Raw genomic sequence first — 20,768 nt, forward strand, 5'->3', positions numbered from 1 at the left:
CTTTTTCATAAACACTAGGGGGTGCTTATCGCTAAGGGAACACTCGTAGCTCGGGGATTACCTGTATTCCTATGCTTTATTGCTAAACTGTAATAGTCCTGGGGATTGAGCAAATTTTATTCAAAAATTGGAATTGTGTAGTCTTTGAAAAACAGCCTGTTGGTATGACTGAAATAGGTTAAAATATACTTGGATATGCAGATTGCTTCCAGCATCTGAGTTACTAGAAGATGCAATTATTATAATAAATGTCTGTGCTATATGAAAAAAAACAACTATATTTCATTTAGAGAGGAATGGGCAGACATGTGGCTTACAAGAAATAAGAAACATAAACTATGGACCTAAATCCACAAAACTTTTTTTCCAATTATTATATGTTGATCTATCTTCAGCAATAGTTACTAGAAAAGGAACCTATTATATTTTACATTTAATTCTAGAAAAGCTGCTAGATTATGTCTACAGCAAACAGTAACAATAACAAAACAGATGAATATACACAAAATGGAAAAATAAGAGCCTTATGGAGTCTTAAAATACAGATTTAATTTGACATGAAATACCCTAATGTACTAAGGTAAACACTTCCAATTCCTGAAAATAAAGCCTCATTACTCACCTTTATCCATAACTGGTGTAAGTTTGAATCCAATAGAGCCCTGGATTGCTTATCCCTAAAATAAGACCTGTAATTTTCCAACCTCCAATGTAATTGTAACTATGTTTGAATGTTACTTGTAAGGAAAATATAGTTCTATAAGCTTATGGAGTCATTTGCTACAGACTAAATCCAATTTTGGCTTCCACCTGCTGCACAATAATAAAGTGGTTTCATATTTCTTTTCAGAAGATACTCTAACAACTGTTGCAAGGCAATAGACTGAGCTTAAGCTAGAAGGCACTCTGCTTCACGCAGTGCCATCCCAAGATGGATCGTGAAACTGTAGGGCAGACTAAGGGTGGGCGTGAGAGGTAAATGTTTTTTGCAAGTGTTGAGCAGTAACTAAAAAAGATTCTTTCAAAAGTGTAAATGAGCTGATCTTAAGTCTGATCCTTATTACTCTGAAAGCCTAAAGACCATAATGACTATGATTTCTCACTAAGGTTCTATCTGCCTGAGTCTTTTTCTTCTATCTCGAGGTTGAACTTGAGAAAGATGATTTGAGGAGTCTTGTAACATACATACAGGAGAAATGCCCACTTTTTCCAAGCTAAGGATTCAATTTGGTTTGATTTGCTGGAGGCCACATTCCAGCAGGTTGAACATTTTGACCCAAATTTAGGACATTCATCATGCCTTCTATAGATATTGTATGATCTAATGCAGGGGTGTCAAACTGCTGGCCCAAAGGCCGGACCGTCATCTGGAAGCCACGCCCACCCCATTGCCGGCAATGGCAAAACTGTCCCAATATGTTGTGCGACGTCACGTGATATCGTGAGTTTGACATGTCTGATCTAATGGAAGAATCACATTCTATTCTTTCTCAATGATATCATCCAAAGAAAATGCTCTGAATTGCTGAGGATAGAGGAGTGTTGGAGATGGCATTAGATGTGAAAGGAAAAGAAACTGGAAAACAAAGCACTCTATCCTCCACTAATGTAATTTCCTTATGATAGCAACAAAGTTAGGATCCAATTCACTATTTCTTGCCATGTCTTACCAACCGACTGACCTTAATTCAACACAACTTTAAGTATACAATTTTATGCATCAATGTGCATTTCCTAAATGTAATATAAACATTAAATTCCAGTATTGAAAGTTTTTTTTGCTTAAAACCAATATTATATAACATTATAAATAAGGAAATAGTTAAAAAAAGTACCACCCACTACACAGTAGGCATATTGCTTAGTATGTTGGAGATGGAAACCTTTTATTTATATATTTTATTAAAAAAAATAAAAACTATTTAAAATCCTCCAGTTAGACTGCATATTATGAAAGCTTTCATGAAATGTTGTACTGTTTTTCTTTGATACAGTATGCAAAGCATTAATACTAGCATTTGATTTTTTTTTTTAAATTTGAACACCTAATACAGTTTCAATTTAAAGGATCACTTGCACAAAAAATAAACACATTTGGTATAAAAGGTTTATCACTTTAACACCATTTTTAATGACTATGCCCTGAATGGACCCAAACATATAAAGAGTAGTGGTTTTTTTTAAAGTGTACAAGAGTCTGTTGCTATGTTCCAAGTACTCCAGAGGATATTAGCCCAGTGTGTGGATACAAGAACCATCTTCTTTAGCCTGCTGAGTTCCATTTCAACAAGAGAGCAAGCTCTAAAGGCATTTGAAAAAATCCATTCTTTTGACAGCCTGACTTCCTTTACCACTTATATACATAAATTCCATATAACAGTTCTTGAGCACAGAACATGCAGCAGAATGTCAGCTGAATATAAAATGATTCAAAATGTCCTTTTGCTGGAATTATCTGAAGACCAAGTTATCATAGAATGCCCATTGCTTAGAGAAAATGGTCAGAGTACAAATGTCTGCATACGTTTGCCACTGGAACAATCCATGGCTAACTGGAAAAATATTTATAGCACAGCAGTAGTGCATAAATAATTTAAGTACAATATTAAAACACAGCTAGCAAAATTAAGAAGTCAATATTTTGACAGCTATATCAATCCTTCTTTGACTGGCTGCAAAGAAGCATTTCCTCCTAATACACCTCCCAAAAGGAATATGTTAACTGGAGTGAAAATAATGCAGCATTTATTTATGCCTATTGCCTCTTCTTTTCATTGCAGCAGTACACTGTGGACAGTACCATTTTCCTTTTGGTGCTTCTGTCAGTCCAACACAGCCATAATGGAACCATTCTATAGGACACTGTAAGACACATAAAAGAGAAAACACAATATTCTGAAATACTGATGCTAAAAAAAGATGCAATGGATTAATATAGGACAGATTCACAGATATTCATTTAATTTTCCATACTTACATCTTGATTATCACAGCCCACCATTTCGCCGTATGAGACCTATGAAGAATCAGTACATATTATTTGAACATTATTAGATTTTATGTGATCAGAGAACACTTCGTATCAAAAAGTTACTAGGAGAGATTGAGACTGACAACTCCAACTTTTAATATGCTAAAAGAATAGTCATACTATATGCTCACTTTCCTATTATTGAAACTTTTAAGATTGGAACTGACTTCCAAAAATTCCCACTGAAATATCCAAGTTACTGAATTATTTTCTTTGATCATTAATATTTAAGTTTTTGGGGGAGTCACTTTGATTAACTGCTTGTTTAGAAACATAGCTATACCAGTTTGTGGAAAACATTTATATTTTTCTATTACTATCAGCTCCAACATATAGACACAGGTAACTTTCTTTTCACATATTTACTATTTGTAAATTGGTTTATTTATTATTTGTAGAATATCAACCTTATATATTAAGCATAATGTTGATTTGAATTTTCAAATACAAATCTGAAACAGCCAATTTGTATGACTATCTGAATATAGGTGCCTTATGTGAGATTAGCATCGTTAAGATTTTATATTTAATAGCTTTGTTTCAAGTTTATTTTTCAACAGAGAACACTTCTAAGATCTAATCTGAAATCCAATCAGCAAGGAAGACCTTCATTAAAAATAAACAAAACAGAGGAAGCAACAGTAATATTACATAACGTTAAAATAGAAGTTAAAACTGTTTCTCAATCTAGTCACTGAATCAGCTCTGTAGTACTATCACCTTAGTGATATAATTTTCATTTACACTAAAAACACCATTATTTTAAACATTTAAGGGTATTTTGTTATTATATTTGTATAATACTATTACTGCAAATCTCAAAATGCTGGGAGTCCATAGTCGGTTATAGAAATATCATAATTAAAATAAAAAGATTTAAGAATTTTGTTTGCAGAAACTAAGACTACCCATTCTACATAAATTTATTCTTATATATTTTAGCTTTACTTGAGAATCCATTTATTTATTCAGATTTTCCTGTGTTATATTTTCTCTCTCTGTTTTCTTAGTCTGGAAGCCTACAGCCAAATATTTGTGTGTGTGTGTGTGTGTGTGTGTGTGTGTGTGTTTAATATTTATGTAATTTAAATTTGCAAAACTCTGACAAGATTTTACATCCAGAGGAAATATGTAACTTTTCTCATAAAAAGCAATTTTTGGATGTTACTGCATAAAATGATATGTTTCTTTATTAAATTCTTTTAATTCTGCATCTCCAAAAATGAGTAAAAATGGGCTGTTTGATCATGAGGATCAGCATAAAAATTGGACACTGGAAGCAGATATATTTATGTTTCTTTGACACTATGCAGACATTTTTAAAGATTTGATTCTAAGATGCACTATATTTTGCATATGTCAACAAACTGCTGGTCATCTAGTTTTATAGAAAATTCATTGTAATTTTTAATTTTAAATTATGTTATAATTTAAATATTAACAATTTCTGATGCATCATTACATATTATTAGGTTTGTCTCGTCTCAGTAAATCAGCCATGATCAATAAACTAGGCAAACTGTCAGAAACAATGACCTTTCTCTGACAGAATATACCTGATTACAAATGCAGTAACGTGGCTCATTTGGATCATAGGTCCAATCAACCTGGCTATTAGATTCAGACTCGGGAATGACTGCTGTTTGTTGGGAGAGTTCTTGGGCTAGTGCAGAGGATGAGGAACATGATGACAAGGAAGAAGATGAAGAAGATGAGGACGACTGTTGACTTGAAGATTTGTTATTGTTTCTGAAAAATTAACATAAACAGATTACTTTCACCAATCTATTTTCCATGACAAGTGACATTCTGAAAACAAAACTATTTTCAAAAACGGTGACAATTTTTAAATATGATTTTAAAATGATTTCTAAGTAAGACCAGTATGTAACAAATACTTTTTCCCTTCACTTATAAAAAGCCTGAATTTTCTGTCTGGGGACTATGGTAACATCTGAATAAAATGATCTACATTTTCTTCATAAGGGGAATATTGAGGTCCAATTAAGATTGTGGGGGGTGGGTCATTCTTCTTTAAATTTGTCTTCAGAGATTTTTGTAAAGATGTATCACAAACGGCATACAATGGAATTTAGGAACTAATCATAATTCAATGAGTATTCTTTTGTTAGAGGCCTTTTCTATGAATATAGAGCTCTTTCAGTATGGGAGAAAACTTTTTACAGACTCAAAGAATGCATTTTCTTGACTTCACTGTAATAATTCACCTTTGTATTGTTAAGTAACAGTGCAAATAGTGTATTTTAAAAATCTTCAGCAACTATACCTCTTGAATTATTCCTGAAGGGAAGTCTGAATACTGAATGAAATAAAAAGGCATAGAAATTTGATAACTGAATTGCTTCTGCCCCTTAAGGTGATGAGCTGGACTAAGACAGCAAGCTCATACTGCCCAAAAAAGATGAAAATTACTACAGTCGTTGCACTCCATCTGGTGGCCAAAATGAATAACAGTTCCTAAAAAGTTTTGTCATGAAGATTTTATTTACAGACCTGGAATCTACCTCATTACATTCCTACTCAGAGGAACCTCATGAAGTTTGCCTGACAGGCCAGATCCTAAGAATGGTGATAGGAGCAGAAAGCACTATGAACTATCTCCTGAGAATGACATGACTTCTGTGCAGACTGCTGCAAAAAAAGGTGTTTAGCATGCTGAGTTTGCTTCACTCTTGCTCTAGCAATTTGCAGCTTAATATACATTTTCTTTTTTCAGTCTTGGGAAGTTGGAGATTGTCCAGAAAAGCAGCAAAAGATGGCGGCGCCTGGAATGGCTGCGGCTGCATTGGCTCTTAAAGGCGAATAGTTTTGGGAGGGATAGTAAGGGCTATAGGCCACATGATCTGGAAGATTTTAATGTGTTTGAGCAACATGGTAGAACTAAGGTAACATACGACCGACAATCTTTGCTGGCCTGGCGAGTTGCTAGTTGTTTTGGAACTGTTGGTGAGACCGTAAAAAGTCGTTGGCGGTTTGAATGTGTTCTACCAGCAGCAAGATCTGACTGCTGGCCCAGTGATGGATTCTACTGCAAATCAGGGCTGTTTCCAGAGGAGGCAGAGGAGGAGAGGACCTGGAGCTTATGGGGCGAAGGAACTGGATGAGGCTGTCGGCAGGCTCAGAGGAAGGGAGTGGGGCTTTTGGAGGAGTTGGTGGTGGCGGCGGCAGCAGCGTGCTCCAGGGGCGAAAAGAAGCAAGGCCTCTTTAAGGAAAGGGTGGAAGAGTCAGGATCAGAAAAAGGAAAGAAGGCGAGGTTGTCAGAATACAAGCGAATTTGAGGGCTAATCCACATGGAGCCCCATTTCCATCTGTCCTGTTTGCCACTGTTCACTCCCTAGAGACTAAAATGGACAATGTGAAATTTGAGCGGGCCCCGAACAAGGAGTATATATCGGAGGTGGTGACCCTTTGAGAGCTGTATGCAACGAAATTTCATTTTGATGTATGCCGATTGGTGTACATTCAAAGTGACAATAAAGTTATCATATAAAAAGAAAAGTTCCTGTTTGTTATTACTGCTGCTAATAAAGAGAATAATGGATAAAGGTGATCTTGGAAAGATTTAACAGAGGGAACACAACTACAAGTAGTCCTCAACTTACATTTCATTTAGTGACTGTTCAAAGTTACCACGGCACTGAAAAAGGGACTTATGACCATTTTTCACATTTATAAGCGTTGTAGCATCCCCATGGTCCCATGATCAAAATTCAGATGCTTGGCAACTCATATTTATGATGGTTGCAGTGTCACGGGGTCATGTGATCACCTTTTGCAACCTTCTGACTGTCAATGGGGAAGTCAGATTCACTTAACAACCATGTGACTGACTTAACAACTACAGTGATTCGCTTAATAATGGTGGCAAGTAAGGTCATTAAAATGGGGAAAAAATCACTTAACAGATGTTTCGCTTAGCAACCGAAATTTTGGACTCAATTGTGGTCGTTAAGTTAAAGACTACCTATACAGTAAAAGGTTTACAGATAGACCTTGGTTACTATGGCAACTGGGACTGTAATTTCCTTTGCTAAGCGATGTGGTTATAAGCTATGTGGTTGTGGTCATAAAGAGCAATGACACATAACTAGATTACTTAAGTGATGGCAATCCCAGCAGTCTGGCTGCCACTGTAATCCAGAGCCTGCACAGATTATTTTGGGTGGGCCTCATGTGATCAGAGGGCTAGGCAAGCAGACCTCTGGGCAAGAGCTGTGAGTTGGCATTACTGAGTGTGGGTTACCTGGAAGGGGTCATGGGTGGATACTTCTAAGTACTAGCAGAAGGGGTGCTATGGAGTACAAGATCCCTGGGGTCTTGTGATCCATAGCAAGGCTCCTTGGGAGAAAAAGTGGCAAGAGCAACTTATGGGAGAAGCTTGCGAAGTCCCCTGGCAGTTTCCCATTGTGCAAAGTGCTCATTGCAATGTTGAAATTGCAAGCCAGGCATCTGAGAGCCCAGATTGTGATCCTGTGACTGCAGGGATACTGATGGAAGGAAGTCTTGAGAAATGGTTGTGGAATCCCACGTGCAGCATTCTTGTAATCTGAATGGTCACTGAGCAAGAGGTTGCAACCTGAGGACTATCTATATAGGAAAGCAGAAAATAAATATTTTAATGCTGGACAATAGCTATAAGGAACTGAGGTGGAGTTCAGAAGCAATAAACCCTAAATCTCTGTCATGTAGTTTTTTCTTTCCCAGGTAGTGGGAAACCGCAATCCACTTTTGAACATCTCTTACAACAAATATAGAAGTTAGCATTTTAATGAACATACTTGCTTTTTCTACCACTCCGTGAATCTGTGGTTGATGAACTCAACGTCTGTGATAATGTAGATGCCAAAGCAGATGATGTATACCCAGCTGTGTCCCTGGATAATGCAAATTCTCTTGCAAGTTGGAAGTCATTGTTCTTAAAGGCTTCATAGCTCGCCTTTAAGCTTGATGTCCGTCTTCCTTCTTTCATCTAAAAGAAAAAACAGCATTATATAGTTTCAAATTTAGCCTCATTTATAATACATTGAGTATAAGAAGTGAAACATTTGACTTTCACTGCTTTCCTTAAAACGTAAGTAGACCTGGAGCTAATCTATAAGTACATTATTTATTTATTTATTTATTTATTTTTGGGACTTATATGCCGCCCTATCTCCCGAAGGACTCAGGGCGGCTAACAACAATAAAAACAACAATACAAAAGTTAAAAGAAATTAAATAAACAGCCCCAATAAGTAAGTTAAACTAAACAATTAAAAATTAAAAAAACATTTTAAAAAACCCTGCCGTCAGTCCAGGTCAGCCTGATGAAAAAGGAAAGTTTTAAGGCCGCGGCGAGAGGACCGGAGATCCGGGGCCATCCGGAGCTCAAGGGGGAGTTGGTTCCACAGGGCTGGCGTTCCCACAGAGAAGGCCCTCCCCCTGGGGGTCGCCAGCCGACATTGTCTAGCCGACGGCACCCTGAGGAGGCCCTCCCTGTGTGAGCGCACTAGGCGATGGGAAGTCGTTCCCGGCAGCAGACGGTCCTGCAAACATTATGCAGCAGTTAGAGCTTGTTTAGTGTATAATTGTTTAACGAGTACCTTATTTTCTTCCTTAAAAAAATATTAAAGCTGAGGTTTGATCTTTCATGCCCAAAATATTGCAAGAAAATTATTGATATTTTCCTCTGGCTCTTGTCTGAAGCACATGTAGATAAAATTACAGAACACTCAATCTAGTGGGAAAAGCTTTCAGAATGTCCCATATAAATCTCTCCATTCCTATAAAACCTACCTCCATGAAATGTCAACCAACAGATATGCCATCTTTGAAAACAATCATTTTAAAGTGCCAATGGCAAATCTAATGAAATAAAAGTTGCTCTAGCAATCTGCTTGGGGCAGGTATTTTAAAACATGCTTCAAATTCCTTACCTGTGCTGTGGCTTGCACTGCCTGAGCTGCTGCCATGGTAATAGCACCAGCTCCAGCTCCTGAAGATAATGAGCCCAGGTTATACGATGCCAATGGCTGAGAAGAATTTGCATTATATGCACTGTTGGATGAGGATGATGAATTACTGTTTCGACACCCTTGATGAATAAAGGGAACATATTTATATAGTCTAAAATGAAAACTAAAAAAATAAATGTCAGAAAACTGAAAATCAATTGTGTATGAAGAAAATTTTAGACAGTATGTTAATCAAGAAAGAAAATATAGATTTAATGATGTGGAAAGGTTTGGTTCTGTATCAGTTTCTCTCTGTTTGTTCTCTTGCCAAAAGACTAAAAAGTAACAAAAGTTATGGAAAAAATGAATTCTTTATTTCATGCTTCAATAAACCATTTGATATGATTTAAAAAGCACCATTCTTGCTATGCAAATTTAAATGTAGGGCTATTTTTAAAATACATATTTTTAAAATATGGTAAATATTACAATACTCAAAAGTGCATGATTTGAGAATCAAATTATTAGCAATAAAATATTAACCCTTTTCTTTGGTTAGTTCAACTAGATGCTATTGCAAATAAAATGAGAGACACATATATTAAGATGCAACATGTATATTTTTAGGATAATGCAGAAAGTTACAATATTTTATTTGGCTCTCATGCACTTTTAAGTGTATGTAATTTAAAATTATGCAATGATAAGTAACCTTTTTAAATGAAAATACACACCACTAAGAAAACTGAAAATATTTACTGCCTTAACAAAATATTTGCTGCTATAAGTAAATGACAAATATCACTCTTTATCAAAAGCATCTTTTCCCAAACTTGCCTTCCATCTGTAGAGAAAGTCTGTTTTTTTGTTTCTTTTGTTGTTAAAAAATACTGTCAGAAATATGTTCCTGCCAAATTTTAAGTATATAAAATGGAAGTAAGGTAGCAAGTTCCTTGAAAGACTAATTCTCTTCCATGGAAAGACACTAACAGTGATGTCACAAATAAGTTAGCATGTATGCAAGGCAAAGTTGGAAATGGAAAAAGATGAGAAGAACAAAGAATGTATAGAAAAAGAAGGAAGGAAATAAATAGCAGGAATAGCTGGGTGAAAAGAAGAGGTAAATCATGAGCCTATATTATTCTGTGTCAACAAGATCCTTCTAGATATGAGAAGGCAGTTTTCTTGACTGTATTTCTCCACTCCTTTCTCCAAAAACAGATAAGGAGTAGGAACATGTTGCACTGAACCAGAAAAAATGTTAGGTCACACATGTTGCCCTTGTTAGTGATAGGCTGCTGCAACCTTCTGCTCAATCTGGTTACTATTCAGGACTAAGTATTTACACCTGTGCACTAGCTATTAATATGCTTCTGGGGAAAATTCAAGATGTTGGCAGTCACCTCTAAAGCCCTTCATGGTTTAGGACCTGGCTGTTTATGGGTCCATTGTTTTCCTGGATGTTTCCATCTATCCCATGTAGTCTGGCAGGAGAAGAATCTTCTGGGTCTCATCTGCTTACGAGTGTCAGCTAGCAGGTCCCAGGAGGAGCCTTTTATGTTCTGGTGCTCACCCTCTTGAATATTATCTTTCCAGAGATGAGATTGGCTCTGTTCCGGTTGGCCTTCCAATGAGACCCAGAAGACTCATCTCTATCCTTGAACCTAGACTCTAAGTTTGTGATGAAGACATCTCCTGATTCTGCTGACTGATTAATTTTTTCTCTGATACCTGTTTTATGTATTTTGTATATGTTTTATCTTTTTTAATATTGCTAGCTATCCAGACTCATGTTTTTGAGATGGGTGGTCAGATAAAACTAATAAATGAATGCATAAGTCTCACTGAATTAAAAAGCGTGGATTAAAGATAAAGAGTTAAGTTTAAAGAACAAAAATGCATTATTCATTTTTTCATTGTGCATAATCCTAGCAGGGAGCTAACCAGAAACCGATGACAATTTTAGCATTTGATTCTGTTTATTCTATTTTCCCCATTGTGTTAAAGCTGTTTTTAATTTCTGGACTATTTCTGCACTTATAGCTTATATTCATGCTCCAGTTCTATCATGCAGCTTTTTGCAGCAAATGCTGAGGCAACCATTTTTAAATAAAAATTGTATCTGCTTTTTTTTCTTGAAATAACACAGTTTCTGAATATAGGACCCAAAAATGGTTCAATTTGCTTAGATTTTCACTTACATTTAAAACAGAAATTACCTTGTGCATTTTCTTTAGAGGCATCTGAAGTGAGAGTTGACAGAAGAGCTTCAGATTTAAACTTCTTTTCAGGTACATGGTCTGCTGCTGCATGATGAGAGGAGGGATTATGTTTCCTTTCTATATAAAGAATAAAAAAGCTGTCAGTCCAAAAGTGTAAGCTGAGGTGTTAAAATGCAAATGACTTACTTCTAAAAACACACAAAGTTTAGCCTTATTATGCTGTTTTCATCAATTTTCAATCCACTGAATGCATTCAAGCATTTGTGCAAATTCCAATGGCAGCTTTAGGAGACAGCCGGCTTTTGAAAGTAGATAATCCTATATTAGTTTTACATTCATACTAAATCAAATTAAAGGGAAAATATTCAACTTACTTTCTACTGGAGTGTGAGAATGTGCGTGATGATTATTCAATGGTTGTGAGGGTGTATCCAGTTCCAAAGAACCTATCAGGATAATAAATACTACTTTTAACCCCAAATATGGTTTTGACAAGGTACTTTAAATATGGCAAAAATGGACCCTGCCACCATGAATTGTTGACTTGTCTTTTTTCATTGTACTAGATTTTTATCTTATAGAACTAGCACATTCCTAACTAAAAACCCTCAAAACTATCTAGTTAAAATTTTACAAGGTTAATAACCCTCTTAAGAATCAATCATTTACTATTTCCATTCTATTCTTCAAAATATAAAGCATTCCCATGCCTATAATTCTTTTACTGAATCAAGTCTAAAATGTAATCTAGTTTATATGTAAAATCACTGCAAATCGCAATGTTACTTTAAATTCTTAATTTCAGATCCAATCATGTCACCTCCGAACATAAAGTTCAAACTGGATCTTGAATGCTTTGCACACTATTAATAGCCTGGTACTGTTAAGCTAGAATTTTATCATCCTAGAATGATATTATATGCACTATCACAAGTCTAAAAGATTATCATATATACTTACGTCTTTCCAGTATTTCAGTAATACCAGCATTATCTGCTTCAAGTTCCATTTTAAATTTAGCTAACTCCTGGTCCAATTTTCTTAAATGACGGTCTACCTAATTTAAGAACAGATTTTTAGAACTGAGTTTATTTTCAACCAGCACTATCATTTCAGACTTTTAGAAAAGTATTTGAATAAGAAAATGAAATGTTACCATAGAAAACATATGTTACAGAATCCCTTAATGTTTTTGTTGTTTTAAATACTGTATCAAAAATCATGTTTCACCATGGAGAGGATATTTGTAATGGAAACAATGCTTCTGCTTATATCCAAATGACAGACTCCAGAAAACAGCAATAAGGTATCTGCTTCACCACTTTCCATTTATCTTTTGATTTCATTTCATCTCCCTGTTGTATCTTGTTTCCTGCACACATATTTTTCATTGTTTGCCATTATGTGAGGTCATCTGTAAACTTACAAGCTGGGCTACACTGAAACAGGGGTGACAATCTTACCTTTGTGACTTATAGTTCAGGATGTGTTGTGTAAACTAAGACAACTAAGCTGAAAAACCACTGACTAAATTAATACAAACTTTAAGCCTCCATATACCCCTTCAGATTTCATTTAACTATCACTTGATAAAGGTTCGTATGAAATTAAATGGGCCTTTCTTCTTAGAAAATATGCTCTAAGTTAGGCCATGCAAACCATGTAGTCAGCAAGGAAGCTAACACAAAAAACACCACAAATTTGATTGAATTCAAGTGATACAAATGTAGGCAGGAGCTCTGGGATGTTCAAAAATTAGGGCAGGCCTGCATGTGTTAATGAAAATATATTTATTTCTATTGTTATACATTTACATTTATGTACAAATGTTGAAAGTATCAACTTAAGACCACCATATAAATCAACTCAAAATTTTCTATTTTACTTACTAAATCATAAATTTGATTAGCCAACTGTACTTTTTCATCTGCATCTTCTAGTGCTTTGTAGTAATCCTGCATCAGAAACATTATGTAAGCAAATTGGTCACAACAGTTATTTAATAACACATTAATTACTAATTGAACTAGGATGAAATTATCTAAAAATGCATAACATATATTAATATATTAAAATAAAGCATATTTTAAGATGGAGTTTATTATGGGTGAAGTAGTGCAACTTCCTCTATATGGAGATGTCCTTAAAGAACACACAGAATATTCAAGTGGAACAGCATGCAGAAACTTAGATGGGTGTAACTAGATTTGTTCATCTGAAAGAATTACTGTAAGACACTGATGGCAAACCTTTTAGAGACCGAGTGCCCAAAACCGCCCTGCCTCACTTTGTCCCCTGCTCACTCTGCCCCCGCCCTAACCCACCCCCACGCTCTGCCCCCCACCGTCCCCTGCAGGGCCACCCACCGCCTCCACAGCCCTCTATAGCAGATCGCCCAGGTGGCCCTGCAGCGTCATGGTGGCCACGCCCTCCACCCACACACCACTTCATCTACGTGTGATGGGACATGAGGAAGGTCCCTGCTGCCCAGCTGCCATGTCCTTGGCTGCGCTGCTCCACGCCCGCAGGTGACTCTCCTCCGGGGGGGTGAGGAGGGGGCCACGGGGGAGGCAGGACTGGGACGACAGTGCACGTGCCCACAGAAAGGGCTCTGAGTGCCACCTCTGGCACACGTACCATAGGTTTGCCACCACTGCTGTAAGAGCTACACTGGCTGTTTGCTTTCCAGCCACAAATCTAGTGTTGGACATCACTTTTAAAGCCATACTAGCGCTTAGGACAGGTAATCTTTAGACCTGCCCATCCAGTAAAAGCTGGGAGAAAATGCTTAAATGCTTTTCAGTGATTGTAGCACCACACAACCTTGAAAAGCTTGCACTTTGATATGTAGAATACCTCCGTCTTTGGGGATTTAAAAAAAAACTTTAAAGACCTGGCACTTCAGCAAAGGATTTGGAAACAATGAAGACTGATCTGCTTCCATTAGGTGATGTTCTAATTATTTTAATTTTTTTCTTGCTGGATATGATCTGTTCAAGGGAGTTTTGAATTAGCAACATACAACCATGAAAATAAGTGAATATATTTCTGGGACCATGATTTAATAAACATTCAGAGTTATAGGAAGGTTCGGGGAAAGATAATCAAGGAACTTGAAATGATGTCCTGTAATAGAGGTAGAAGAAGCGTAATATATTTAGTTTTAAAAACTACTACTGAAGACAGTATTGTACAATGGAATTGTTCAAATATTTCTATGCACAACTTCCATTTAGCAGGATATGTGATAACAGATTTAAATCTCAGGAAGGGAAACCCAAGTTGAAAGTTAGATAAAACTTCCTAACGAGATGAGCACTTTAATAATGGAACCCACTATGATGATGACAGGATACCTTTCATTGTATATATTCAAACAGAGGTTAAATACCGTATATACTTGAGTATAAGCCGACTCGAGTATAAGCCGAGACCCCCAATTTCACCCCCAAAAACTGGGAAAAGTTGTTGACTCGAGTATTAGCCGATCCGCCGTTCTGCAAGCCTCCGCCACCGTTCCTCCGCGCAGACCTGCCGACGTTTGGGGAAGTTTGGGCGCCTCCCCAAACCTCCCCAAACGTCGGCAGGTCTCCGTTCCTCCTGCCGACGTTTGGGGAGGTTTGGGCGCCTCCCCAAACCTCCCCAAACGTCGGCAGGTCTCCGTTCCTCCGCGCAGACCTGCCGACGTTTGGGGAGGTTTGGGCGCCTCCCCAAACCTCCCCAAACGTCGGCAGGTCTCCGTTCCTCCTGCCGACGTTTGGGGAGGTTTGGGCGCCTCCCCAAACCTCCCCAGGTCTCCGTTCCTCCGCGCAGACCTGCTGACGTTTGGGGAGGTTTGGGCGCCTCCCCAAACCTCCCCAAACGTCGGCAGGTCTCCGTTCCTCCTGCCGACGTTTGGGGAGGTTTGGGCACCTCCCCAAACCTCCCCAGGTCTCCGTTCCTCCGTGCAGACCTGCCGACGTTTGGGGAGGTTTGGGCGCCTCCCCAAACCTCCCCAGGTCTCCGTTCCTCCTGCCGACGTTTGGGGAGGTTTGGGCGCCTCCCCAAACCTCCCCAGGTCTCCGTTCCTCCGCGCAGACCTGCCGACGTTTGGGGAGGTTTGGGCACCTCCCCAAACCTCCCCAGGTCTCCGTTCCTCCTGCCGACGTTTGGGGAGGTTTGGGCACCTCCCCAAACCTCCCCAGGTCTCCGTTCCTCCGCGCAGACCTGCCGACGTTTGGGGAGGTTTGGGCGCCTCCCCAAACCTCCCCAGGTCTCCGTTCCTCCGCGCAGACCTGCCGACATTTGGGGAGGTTTGGGCGCCTCCCCAAACGTCGGCAGGTCTCCGTTCCTCCTGCCGACGTTTGGGGAGGTTTGGGCGCCTCCCCAAACCTCCCCAGGTCTCCGTTCCTCCGCGCAGACCTGCCGACGTTTGGGGAGGTTTGGGCGCCTCCCCAAACCTCCCCAGGTCTCCGTTCCTCCGCGCAGACCTGCCGACGTTTGGGGAGGTTTGGGCGCCTCCCCAAACCTCCCCAAACGTCGGCAGGTCTCCGTTCCTCCTGCCGACGTTTGGGGAGGTTTGGGCACCTCCCCAAACCTCCCCAGGTCTCCGTTCCTCCACGCAGACCTGCCGACGTTTGGGGAGGTTTGGGCGCCTCCCCAAACCTCCCCAGGTCTCCGTTCCTCCGCGCAGACCTGCCGACATTTGGGGAGGTTTGGGCGCCTCCCCAAACCTCCCCAAACGTCGGCAGGTCTCCGTTCCTCCTGCCGACGTTTGGGGAGGTTTGGGCGCCTCCCCAAACCTCCCCAGGTCTCCGTTCCTCCGCACAGACCTGCCGACGTTTGGGGAGGTTTGGGCGCCTCCCCAAACATCGGCAGGTCTGCGCGGAGGAACGGAGACCTGGGGAGGTTTGGGGAGGCGCCCAAACCTCCCCAAACGTCGGCAGGAGGAACGGAGACCTGCCGACGTTTGGGGAGGTTTGGGGAGGCGCCCAAACCTCCCCAAACGTCGGCAGGTCTGCGCGGAGGAACGGAGACCTGGGGAGGTTTGGGGAGGCGCCCAAACCTCCCCAAACGTCGGCAGGAGGAACGGAGACCTGCCGACGTTTGGGGAGGTTTGGGGAGGCGCCCAAACCTCCCCAAACGTCGGCAGGTCTGCGCGGAGGGACGGAAACCTGGGGAGGTTTGGGGAGGTGCCCAAACCTCCCCAAACGTCGGCAGGAGGAACGGAGACCTGCCGACGTTTGCGGAGGTTTGGGGAGGCACCCAAACCTCCCCAAACGTCGGCAGGTCTGCGCGGAGGAACGGAGACCTGGGGAGGTTTGGGGAGGCGCCCAAACCTCCCCAAACGTCGGCAGGTCTCCGTTCCTCCGCGCCCTGCCTGCCTGCTTCTTTCCGCTGCGGAAAGAAGCAGGCAGGCAGGGCGCGGAGGAACGGAGACCTGCCGACGTTTGGGGAGGTTTGGGGAGGTGCGCGCGCACCTCCCAAAACCTCCCCAAACTTCGGCAGGTCTCGGACGGCGGTGGCTTGGGAGAGGTGCGCGCGATCCCGGAAGCACCAAAGCCTCGGCCGCGCACAAGTCCTCGGTAAGTTTTTTTGTTGACTGGAGTATAAGCCGAAGTGGAATTTTTCAGCCCCAAAAGTGGGCTGAAAAATTCGGCTTATACTCAAGTATATACGGTAGTTACTATTTATATGAGATACTTAACTTTGGTATTCAAGTTGAATGTGTAAATGCTTATAATTCTATAATCAGAGTTCATAAGTGAAAAAAATGTTATTGAAGTAACCAAGACCCTTGATTTAACTTGTTCATTTTGTATTTATTCACTTCACTGAATCAAATAGTTATCAAAATCAAACCTGAAGATGCTAGTTGAAATTTAAATAGTCCTATCTCTTTCCACTATTTTCAAGCATGGAAGATATTGTGTGCCCTTGAATATGTGGAATTAAAATGAAAGCCAATATCTATATTGAAAACACACTGCATTTCAAAAATCTCATATAAAATTGTATAGGTGTAGAAAAATACATCAACGCTGAAATATTCTACAGTATTTTCATTCTGAAACAGCTGTTCAAAGCTGAAATAGGTTGTTCTAGACATTCCAGGAACATTTCAAGCATAAAACTGACCCCTTTCCAGCTAAAAATTACTGTATCAATTCTTTTGTTGTTACATGCCTTGTACTTTAATGCCTGTGTAATTAAAATAAAAAATAACTTTCTCCAAGTAGTAGAAATAATCCTTTGTCACTACTCACAAGTTATAGTTTTTTTCCAGTTAAACAGAGAATCAAATGTGATAAAAAAATTAAGTTTTATACAGAAGGAATTCTGCACTTTGTCCTATGTGTGAAGTTTTTTTATATCTAAACCCAGAAGTAATTTAAAACAAATTCAAGGATCTGCTTTGGAATTTTGTTATAAGAAGACATTTGCCTTATTCTTACCTTTTTAATTGAAGTCATTTGTTCTTCTCTCCATTCCTGTTTGTTTTTCTTTGCATTCATAAAAAATTCATTTACTCTTTGCTCCAGCTGATCCATTGCATCTTAAACACAGAGAACATTCTATATGTTCATTTATCTAGATAAATATGTAATAGTTTGAAATAGGATAACACTGGTAAGTAAATACTTTTAAGGCACTAAGAAACTGACTGGCCATAAAACATAATTTAATTTGTCCATTGAGGTTTGTCTGACTTATATCTCAGGAGCTCAAGACAGCTAACAAGAGAACCTTTCTTGTCCAAAGTTCACAAGTGCATTTCTATGCTGAGGATAAGACTTGAATGTGAGTTTCCTCACCCCAATTTGATATCTTAGCTGCTAAACCACACTGGCAGTGCTTTAACATTATAAGGGGCACATGACAAAATCATAACAATATTTTTGTAAAATTAAGTCTTCCTAAATCCAGTGAAATTCCAAAATAAGGAGATATAAGATCACAATAAACAAACGAATTAAGTTTACTTCCAGATAGCATATTTAAGTTCAGACACATTTGTCATGAAAGCTGCAGCAAATAAAATAGTTTCGATATTCCTAACTGCTGAACTGTCTATATATAGCAGAGCTAGGGTATTTCAGATGTTGCTATGCTGTAACCTCTAGCACCCAGAATGGATAAGACCAATGGTATTGTTGGATAATACTATAGTAAGAGTCAGTGTGGTCTAATGCAGGGGGTGTTAAACTGCCAGCCCATGGGCTGGATGTGTCATGAAGAAACCACACCCACCCCATTGACGGCAATGGCAAAAAAGCTCCGATACGTCGCGTGACGTAACATGTTTGACATGTCTGGTCTAATGGTTAAGGCATTGGACTAGAAATCAGAAGAATGAATTCTACTCCTGTCTTAGTCAGCTGGATGACTTTGGACCAGTCATTCTCTGTCAGCCCACAAAATCAGGCTCAAACAACAAGGTGATCGGTCAATTCCTGTTACAACCGATGGATCAAAACTTTGTTGATCCAAAAAAAAAACCCTGAGTCTGCATTTGCAGGGAAACACCAGGAAGGAAAAAAAATCCATTGGACAGTACTACTGAAATCAATTGCTACTGAAAGTGCATTAATATATCCAAGAATGTATTTAAGCAATTAAATTCAAATGCACCATAAACAGTGAGCAAGTCTCAATTAACACTTATGTTTCCAAGACACGTATTCATGGTTGACTTAATCATGGTTCAGTTAGGGAGAGTTGCACGATATACTAAATCATAAATTAACCACTTTGAGTGAGTCAAAGTGTACCCACTAAGAGCAATGTGGTTGGCTTTTTATGGTTTAGTGTGAAACTTGCAACAAATAAAAAAGAGGGAGTGTGAATAATATCAAGAAAAGAAAGTTGAAATATTTAGGACAAATGATGTGTTGACAATAGGCGCTAAATACTTCATACAGAACAAAAGTTTCAAAGGAAATTTAGAACTGGAAGTGATGTACATTCAGGCTGAAAAAAATCTACATAAATTATTGGAGGAAAGTAGTATGTTTGGGACAGTATTATCAATAGTGTCACTGTTCAACTTCTTCCAGCAGAAGGCACCAGAAATAAACGTTGTATATACTATGCTATTGTATATCAACAATGTGCAGAAAAATCTTTTGTGAGTTCTGCTTATTTACTGTATTTATTATGCATGAAGTTGATTATAACTTTTATTTTACAGATGATTCTGTATAGTGTTAACACCTGGACCAGAAGATCCACGTTCAAGTCCATCCTCTAGCAGAGAAACTCAAAAGAAGGCTTGTGTGTAGGGGGGGGGGGAATGGGAGAAAGCGCTATGTATATGCTCCTGAAAGTCAGGTGAGATATGCACCTAATCAAACGCATTTCTTCATCCTTATCAATTTCCTTCACTACTAACTTATTTTCATCTCCCTACTAGTGAATTATTCGTCGGAACTTATGTTTTGGGTTGTTGCAAAGGCGGTTATGGTGAGGGTCCTGTTTGCCTAATGCTAAATTTCTGACGAATGCAAAACTCAGGCGGGCAGAGCCTAAGAGCACGCGTTATCTTCCTTCGGCTGCTAACTTCGACAGTGTTGCGCGCGTAGCTGCAAAGCAACTCTTCCCACCCTTCCCTCTGGAAGCCCGCCTCGGCGGCCGGCTACTCGCCGGGCTGCGCTGGAAGCCGCGCCAGGGAGGCGGACTGTGGGCGGGGCTGACTCACGTACTCTGCACCTGCAGGTCCATCTCGCGCATCTCGGTGAACCTGTCGCGGAGATCCATGGGAAGTTGTTCGATCACTGCAGGGAGGGAGGGGTGGAGAAGCAGTGAGTCAGTTAGATGCAACAGCCGCCTTGAAAGAGGGAGGAAGGTGGGCGGAGCCTACGCTGCGCTCTCGCCGTTCCCCCTCCCCTCGGGCCTCTTGCCCCCCGCCGCTTTCCCACTGCAGAGACTCACTCTCGAGATAGTCCTCCAAGTACAGCATGGTGGCGGCGGCGGCGAGGCACGAGCCCAGGCGGCTCCGTTGTCTCTACGACGAGCGAGGGGGGGGGTTGGGTGGGGTGAAAGGGAAAAAAAAAACACCGCCTCGTCCCTTCCAATATGGCGCCCGCACCGCCAACACCACCAGACCTCGACTCAGCGAAAACAACATTGGCGGCTGACGGCGCTTGCTTCGACCGCGGCGCGATTGGCTCCTTGAGAAGGTGACGTATGTTCGCGCTTCACAGATTCCCACTGCTTGCTGGGAAGTGTAGTTGTTTGAGCAAAGGCAGCGTGGACAGAAGAATTCAAAAACTACATATCCCAGAAGTCGTTAATTTTGACGCAGAAGGAACAGGAGGATGCTATAAGGACGCGGGGAAGTTGGAATTGTCCCTCGATGGCTTAATTACTGACGGCGTTGTTATGCATGTTTACGTAGAGTCGGTGTATCCGAACTAGTTCAGACGAATTGAAAGCCACAAGTTAAAATGCTACATCTGGGTTCTTTAAGAAACATGTTTAAAAAATATAATCTATAATAATTGATTTTCCTTCTATATAGTTTAATATTAAATCATACAGTTACGTGAAATTATCCAAAATGTTGCAGATTTAGGGCAACTG

At 40.0% G+C, this 20,768-nt stretch overlaps 1 protein-coding gene across 1 annotated transcript; it reads right to left on the reverse strand.

Annotated features, from left to right (window-relative positions):
* Window positions 1-1,857: 1,857 nt before the first annotated feature.
* ING3 (inhibitor of growth family member 3) lies at window positions 1,858-20,280 on the reverse strand. The gene is made up of 12 exons (XM_081330944.1): window positions 20,118-20,280; window positions 19,889-19,960; window positions 17,642-17,742; window positions 13,097-13,162; window positions 12,168-12,264; window positions 11,582-11,653; window positions 11,205-11,324; window positions 8,968-9,125; window positions 7,831-8,021; window positions 4,588-4,780; window positions 2,978-3,016; window positions 1,858-2,862 (listed from the first exon to the last, which is right to left on the reverse strand). The coding sequence occupies exons 1-12, from the start codon at window positions 20,143-20,145 to the stop codon at window positions 2,746-2,748; spliced, it is 1,254 nt and encodes a 417-aa protein (XP_081187070.1). The 5' UTR covers window positions 20,146-20,280; the 3' UTR covers window positions 1,858-2,745.
* Window positions 20,281-20,768: the final 488 nt, after the last annotated feature.

Source organism: Vipera berus (assembly GCF_964194415.1).
Source record: "Vipera berus genome assembly, chromosome: 6".
Lineage (NCBI taxonomy): Eukaryota > Metazoa > Chordata > Lepidosauria > Squamata > Viperidae > Vipera > Vipera berus.